At 42.8% G+C, this 6,849-nt stretch overlaps 1 protein-coding gene across 3 annotated transcripts in view; it reads left to right on the top strand.

Moving 5' to 3' along the window:
• Positions 1 to 313: 313 nt before the first annotated feature.
• The window catches only part of LOC109471854 (spatacsin-like), a 31,195-nt gene continuing 24,659 nt past the window's right edge, over positions 314 to 6,849 (top strand). For all 3 annotated transcript variants that reach the window (XM_019771249.1, XM_019771250.1, XM_019771248.1), the window contains exons 1-4: positions 314 to 533; positions 2,098 to 2,279; positions 2,815 to 3,012; positions 3,474 to 4,260. In XM_019771249.1, coding sequence (XP_019626808.1) covers positions 340 to 533; positions 2,098 to 2,279; positions 2,815 to 3,012; positions 3,474 to 4,260 — 1,361 coding nt within the window. In that variant the 5' untranslated portion in view covers positions 314 to 339. The remainder of the gene's footprint in view (positions 534 to 2,097; positions 2,280 to 2,814; positions 3,013 to 3,473; positions 4,261 to 6,849) is intronic.

The raw sequence follows: 6,849 nt of genomic DNA, 5'->3' as shown, positions 1-6,849 counted from the left end.
ATGTGTAAGGATGGGAGAGGATGTGTAAGGATGGGAGAGGATGGGAGAGGATGGCTAAGGATGTGTAAGGATTGGGGAGGATTGGTTAGGATGTGTGAGGATGTGTAAGGATAGAGGAGGATGGGAGAGGATGTGTAAGGATAGCAGAGGGTGTGTGAGGATGTGTAAGGATAGGGAAGGATTAGTGGGAATATGTGAGGATGTGCAAGAATAGTTAGGGGTGCATACGTGTGGGACCGCTGTGTAATGTCTTACATGTGAACGCCCTCATTTGCATACTCGGGACAACTTAAATGAAGCCGTTACCCAGGACTCGAAGGTCATGGGTCACGAGACAAAATGGAGGCACTGGAAGAAACTTTGCAGTTTGTTCTTCAAAAACGTCAGACTTCTGTGGATATTCAACACGTCCGTGAAGCCAAAATCTGCACAAAGATAGGAACGACTGCCCTTCTGAATGAGGATTCCACGATAAGCCTTTTGAAGCTAGGAGGATGTGAACAGACCAGATCCTGTCTCAGGGATATCAGATGGTGAGCTCTCGTCAAGTTTCGTTTCAGTTGAGAAAATGATTTTGCAGCTCCTAAACAATCTACCTGTATTATATTTTCACTTGTTTGGTAGATATCGGAACTATAGTGATGTACATGTGTAAGTCAAAATGACCCGTCTCTCTGTTTCTGCTATAAACTTTAACTTAAACAGGGTTCTCACCAGGATTTTTTCACAGCGTAGGGGTCAGGTATAGAAAGGCAACTTTCTGCGGCGCGAGTCACGCATCGATATCCCAAAACATGCATCTGATATTCTCCCAAAAAAATTTTGTAACTCATATTAACCACTTAAGACACTATTTATTGTTTATTGGGGGACAGATTTTGTTTTCCCTTTGATATAGCTTCATTCTTAAGTTATATTTTCATTTTTTTAAAGATTAATGAAGCTTCTGCCCCAAAAAAACACCCCTACGCTGGTTGAAACACAGTGTAGGGGGCTAAATCACAGCATAGGGGGTCAAAATCACAGCGTAGGGGGCCCCTACGCTCAAACAGCCTGGTGAGAACTATGTTAAAGTTTAAGATCAGCTGTCAGGTATACATGAGGGTCTGCATGGGGGGGTGCTGATTACGCTTTACGCTAAATTTATGGAGGCTCGCAACGCTTTACGTTAAATTCCGGGAGGCCGGCAACGCTTTACGCTAAATTCTGGCACAGAATCGACCCCGTATGCGATATAAAATGCGCACAATCACGGGTGTCGCGTAAGCCATGGTGGGATTGTACCGCACACATGGACCCAGATGGGACAGGCAAGAAAGGGACAGACAAGATGAAGATGCGGCTGAGATTGACTCCAGATGTGCTCCCGCCACCCGGCCAATACTGACCAATAATAGCACAGAACTCCACTGATGTCGTGGGTGCTCTCGTGTCCAGGTTAGACAATAGAAATCCTGGGTACGACGTTGACCCAACAGGTCATCCGCTGGTTGCTGGTTCGTCCGCTACGGCTTACGAAAAATGGGAGTCCAGACTACGATTTACGAGGAATTTTTAGGCTCGATTACGCTTTACGTGAAATGCGCTGGCTACGCTTTACGGGAAATTTTCGCCTCCTCACTACGAATTACGGTGAATAAGATAACTTCCCTACGAATTACGGGAAATTAAAAAGGCCTGCCTACGCCTTACGGAAAAGAGCATGCAGACCCTCATACATATCAAAGAAAACAAATGGTGATGATGGGCGGAGTTATGATTTACATACGATATAGCCGTGGCGACTCTTGATTCGGGCTTACATTGCATTACGCTGAGGGTAATGCAATTATGTAAGCCCGAATCAAGAGTCGCCACGGCTACATACGATACTACTACTAGTATGTACCTCACCTTCTGTTAGCGACATTATGATATTCTCAGTCTGATGATAATGGACATGTATGAAGAGGAAGCATCTACGAAAACTGCACCATAACATTAAATTTCATGTTATATATTGTACCTTTCTGTATTTTATGGAACACAATTCAAATCCGTAGGTTTAAAACACAAAAGGTTTTGGACACACCCAAATACTGTCATACCTCTCTGCAGTTTCAAATGGGAAGAGAGAGGGGCTTCCTCAAGTGTGGGTCCATACAGCACTGCTGATTCATCCATTGCGGTGGTGACGACTAATGGTACCCTGCAGCTGCACAGTGTTGGATGTGGCCAGTCTACAGAACTGACTACAACATGTCTGGGCTCCTGCTGTGTTCAGGATGTAATAGGCCCAGGTATGATTTTTTTGTAATGATAAACTGCCTAATGTAGCATACTGGTATTGGACAGGAAGTACAAGATGGGTAAGTCCAATAGGATTAGTTTAATCAGGTCACAGTGGGATGATCACCATTCTTATCAATAAATGTGGTGTGTTCTTTGACATCATGCTCGAGGTTTGAGCTCTCTCCTCAAACACAAGACACCTGGCATTCAAGAGGACTAACCAAAGCTACATACTCATTTTCACCTGAGGAAGTTCATGTTCAGTTATTAAATGTCTTTCCTGAGGGGGATTGAACCTCCTTGCTGAGGAGAACATTGGGAGCCATTGGCACCATAGGAATGTTGCATGCACTGCTTCTGTGTTTTTCCATACCTAGATATGAATGTTACACATTGAATGTTGTAATATGTGGTCAACATAATTTGTGCCAAAGAATAGTATGACATGACATTGTATGCTTCTAAGCATCCAGGGCAATCAATCAGTTCAAAGAAACAAAAAGCAATCAATTAATTAATCTTTTAAACCTTACCTGTCCCCAGGTGCTGTGGATATTGTGGAGGTAGGAGCAGATGTGGTGACTGTGTTAGTTGCTGGCAGACTCCTGTGTAAACTGGCTGTTAGTGAAGAAGTACTTACTGTCATCAGCCAGATAAAGCTTCAGGATGAAGCTGTAGATGTCAAACAGACAAAGGTTGTGTCTGGGATCTTGTTTTGTCTGCAGGAGGATGGAGTTGTTGGTATCCTTTCACAAGGTCTGTTAAAACTAGCATTGTAAACATGAAATGTTTAAAGTTAGTTTTTGTGAATTTCTTGTTTAATCATTATTTTGCATTTCTTTGTTTATTTCTAGTAGATTTTCCCACTGGCACCTGGCCAACTTCCTGCTGGATCCTGGCCAGCTTCTGGAGGATAAGTTCCCATGTCTAACCTTTTGTGGTCTGTGGTTAGGGAATTTCCCAACCATGTGCTGTCATTCAACTGTACAAACACACAAGCAAACAAACACAAAACAATACCGGTACCTGCATACACAAAGGTAATGATGATCTTAACATCAAAGGTAAAACTTGACATTAGAAACCATGTTAGGTGTTGTAGACCGGTACCTACATAAGAATATATACAATGTATAACAAGTTTTAATGTAACTTCTTCATTTTATTCAATTTCAGAATTATTTCCTTACATTACAATCCAGATATCTTTTTTGTGGCATCCGGTAGAAAGCTAGGTACAGTTGTCATAAACAAGTACCTGTCTGTCAGAAACGAGCCCCTTGCTTCTGAAGAACATCAAAACTTATCATGTTTTGATATTTCCAACAACCTGACATCACTTGTAGTCGGCAACAGCAGCAATATTCATAATGTGAATCTGAATGAGTACTTCACGCTTTTCCCCCACCACCTCTGCTCTGTAATAGAGGACCAGAATCAACCAGTCAGAAGGTTTGAAGGCATCAATGAAGATGACTTGGGGTCTTTTCAGTTTCTGTCAAGAGAAGTAGCTGACAGAAGCTGGAAAAGTCACTTGTGGCAGGTCAAAAGGAAAGTGATGGAAAGAAGTTTCTTCCAACGGTCTGGAAGAAAGACAGGTGTTAGCCACCCAGCCCCATCATACTTTGCAGCAGAAAAGGAAGCACGGTACTGGTTTGAAGATGTGCCAGAGATTAGTGCCTCCTTTAAGAAAAGAGGAAAGGACCTTGGAATGCATCTCAGCTACATGAGAAAGCCTCTCACAACCTCAGGGTTTGCTGCTTCAAGAAAAGTAGGAAGACCCACAGCCAGGGAAGTTTGCCAAGGTTCAGAGGCACTCAGCAATGCCTCCTTACCTCTACCAGTGGAAGTGCAAGGCCTTGAACTGATGTTGCTGACAGTGGCAGATACCACAGCCGTCGCATGGTTTAGCCCCAAGCAAGACAAGGATGGAAACCATGGGTTTGTCTGTCAGTACAACCTTTCCACAGGAACATGCAAGAATCACAGGTAAAACCTCACTGAAAATACTTCATTCTGACTTCCTGCCAGTTCTTTGCAGTGTCCCAACTATGCACCACACCTGATGAGCTTAAAGAGACATTTTTTCTTGACACATAATGCTTAGACAAAATCAGCAAGAAAGTCACAATAATGAGAAAGATATTTGAAAAAAATGTATATATTTCCTAGAGGTATGAGAACTGAACATATTTCCAGGCCTGTGACTTGTTGCCACAGAGCTAGACCTAGGTATGCGATTTGGAGAAATTCGAAGGTCGCGTTTCACCATATCGCATGTCGATTTTGGCCACCTCAGAGCGCAAACGCGCAGATCGCCCTATGTGTTCGATTTTGTCCACCTGAGAGTGAAAACGCGCAGATCGCCATATGGGCGGCGCATGCCATCCTTTGTGTGCGAATTTGTCCCCCTGAAGACGGAAACGCGCAGATCGCGATCTGTGCGAAACTTTCCACCCAAGAACCGGAACGCGCATGACCTGCGGCGCCACTAACAGCAGGGCCAACCGCCTGAAGTCGGCCCGCCGCCGAGCCCACCTGAGTGCAGGCTCCCAAGTGGGTTGTGACACTGTAATCAGCGTGACGACGGTCGGACCCCTGGTTTTACAACATATACAATGTACATCATCAAGTATATAGTAACCTACTTGGTCTTTGTGAAAATATTTGTTTCTGTGTATTTTTAAACCTGGTTTGCACGAACGGAGCACCGGCCAGAGCGCCTGTCCGGCTCGTCGGTAAAAAAAAAAGCAAACAATATACATGTAGTAGACTAAGTGTTCTTCGGTTATAACTGTATATTCCACAGACACGTATAGACATATCTTTCTGGTAGCTTTTGCAAGGACATTTGGTAATTTTTTATAAGTGTCTGTGCAGCATTTTTTCAGCTAGAATCCCACCGGTCGATGCGGTCAAGGCGGCAAAAGGTAAGTGATCGCAGTAGTCAGGGGAGATCATCAGGCACACAGCGCCGTGGAAAAGGTTTGCATTACACATAGCATGATGCACATAGCTATGTACAGAGAATAAATATTTCCTAAATTATCGGCACCTTTTGCTTAAATAGAAGTCTACCAAAAAAAAACAGAGAATGATTTGTCTGTAGTTTGTCTTATTCGTAGAACAAACTTATAGCCATTTGGAATATTGTAAAATGTCGGCGTATGAACCGACAAAGAAAATGTTGATTGTGCGGTAAAGTCTTTGATTTTCATGTCCTCCGGTAGAAAATTCTTTGACATTGCCTACTATGCATAATTTTCAGACAGTGTCAGACTAGTTAGTTTAAGCCTTTTCTTCTTAATTAAACAATCTACTCACCAACACAACGCGAGCAAGTAACCTGTTCGGTGGAAAAGCACTCCGCCGACGCGGGAAATTTTAATATGAACACATTGATCTTAGACAAACCTTCGATTATAAAACATATCTGTACTTATATCTACATCATTACTAAGAAGCGAGAAGAAACCAAATTATCGTAATTATTAGACTATATGTCCATAGTACTTAGAATTAGCACTAGCTTGTACATTGTATATATTCATTGCAAACTGTGACGTCTTTCCTGTGACCTGTACTGAACCCAGTGGGTATTTGCGTACAATAAAGGTCTTCATTCATTCATTAACCTCACCAAACAATAACAACCTTTGCCTAACAATAAAGTGCGTGGCGTTGTCCACCAGATGTCCTAAGAAAACAACAGCAATATTTCGTAAGGTGTGACAGTCAATAATATGATAGAAATGTCCACATACGGTGACTTCTAGCCAATCATTGATAGTCTACCTGTTGCAAAATTCTTCGGACTACAGTAGCTCAGTCACTCGCATCAGCATTAGCCAACATCAAACGGCTGGTGCATGACGAAGGGTGAAGAATCAAGCTTGACCGTACGCCAATGGTGTGGTTGGACCTTCAGCGGAAGGAAGGGATCGCTGTCAATTAATTCCAAAAGCAGTTGTCGCACCGCAGGCGTGCAAACACCAACACAAGCATTTCTTTCATTGGGAAACTTTCTTGTAGATTATATTATATTTCAATCCATCTTATGATCAGTTGGGGTTGTTGTAAAAATGATAATGAATATATAGGTTATTGTAGCATGATCGATATTCCTCTGCAACAATAATTTTCAAATTTGCTTGACCGGCAACGTACACATATTTGTTCCAACTCGCCGCAGAGGTGAGATTGGCAGGAAACGCGATGCATTCTGGGGCGTTCCTTCAGCGGACAATGACCCCTTGTTTTTAAAATGCGTGCGTCACCCCATACAGGCTCGGCGTCTTTTAGACAAATTATCAAAGGAGATTTAAATTCTTCAACATATAAATTTGGATAGACTTTAAGATCCTTCTAAATTTTGCGATCAATCTGAACAAGCAAAACAAACCGGAAGTTTACTGGAACGCAGCCTGTGAATTTCATGTTTACAAAAAAATCAGAAGACATACACAAGAAAAACTGTTCTTGGTAGAAGAACTTCCTTGATGCCTGCGGTAAGCCCCTGAGCGCTATCAATGGGTTCTTCGGGCCAGGGCAGCCCAACTTACCGGCAACATGTGGACC

The sequence above is a fragment of the Branchiostoma belcheri genome, unplaced genomic scaffold (assembly GCF_001625305.1).
Source record: "Branchiostoma belcheri isolate BF01 breed outbred unplaced genomic scaffold, Haploidv18h27 scaffold26, whole genome shotgun sequence".
Lineage (NCBI taxonomy): Eukaryota > Metazoa > Chordata > Leptocardii > Amphioxiformes > Branchiostomatidae > Branchiostoma > Branchiostoma belcheri.
Note: the sequence above shows the minus strand (reverse complement) of the source record. Positions and strands in the feature narration are given on the sequence as shown.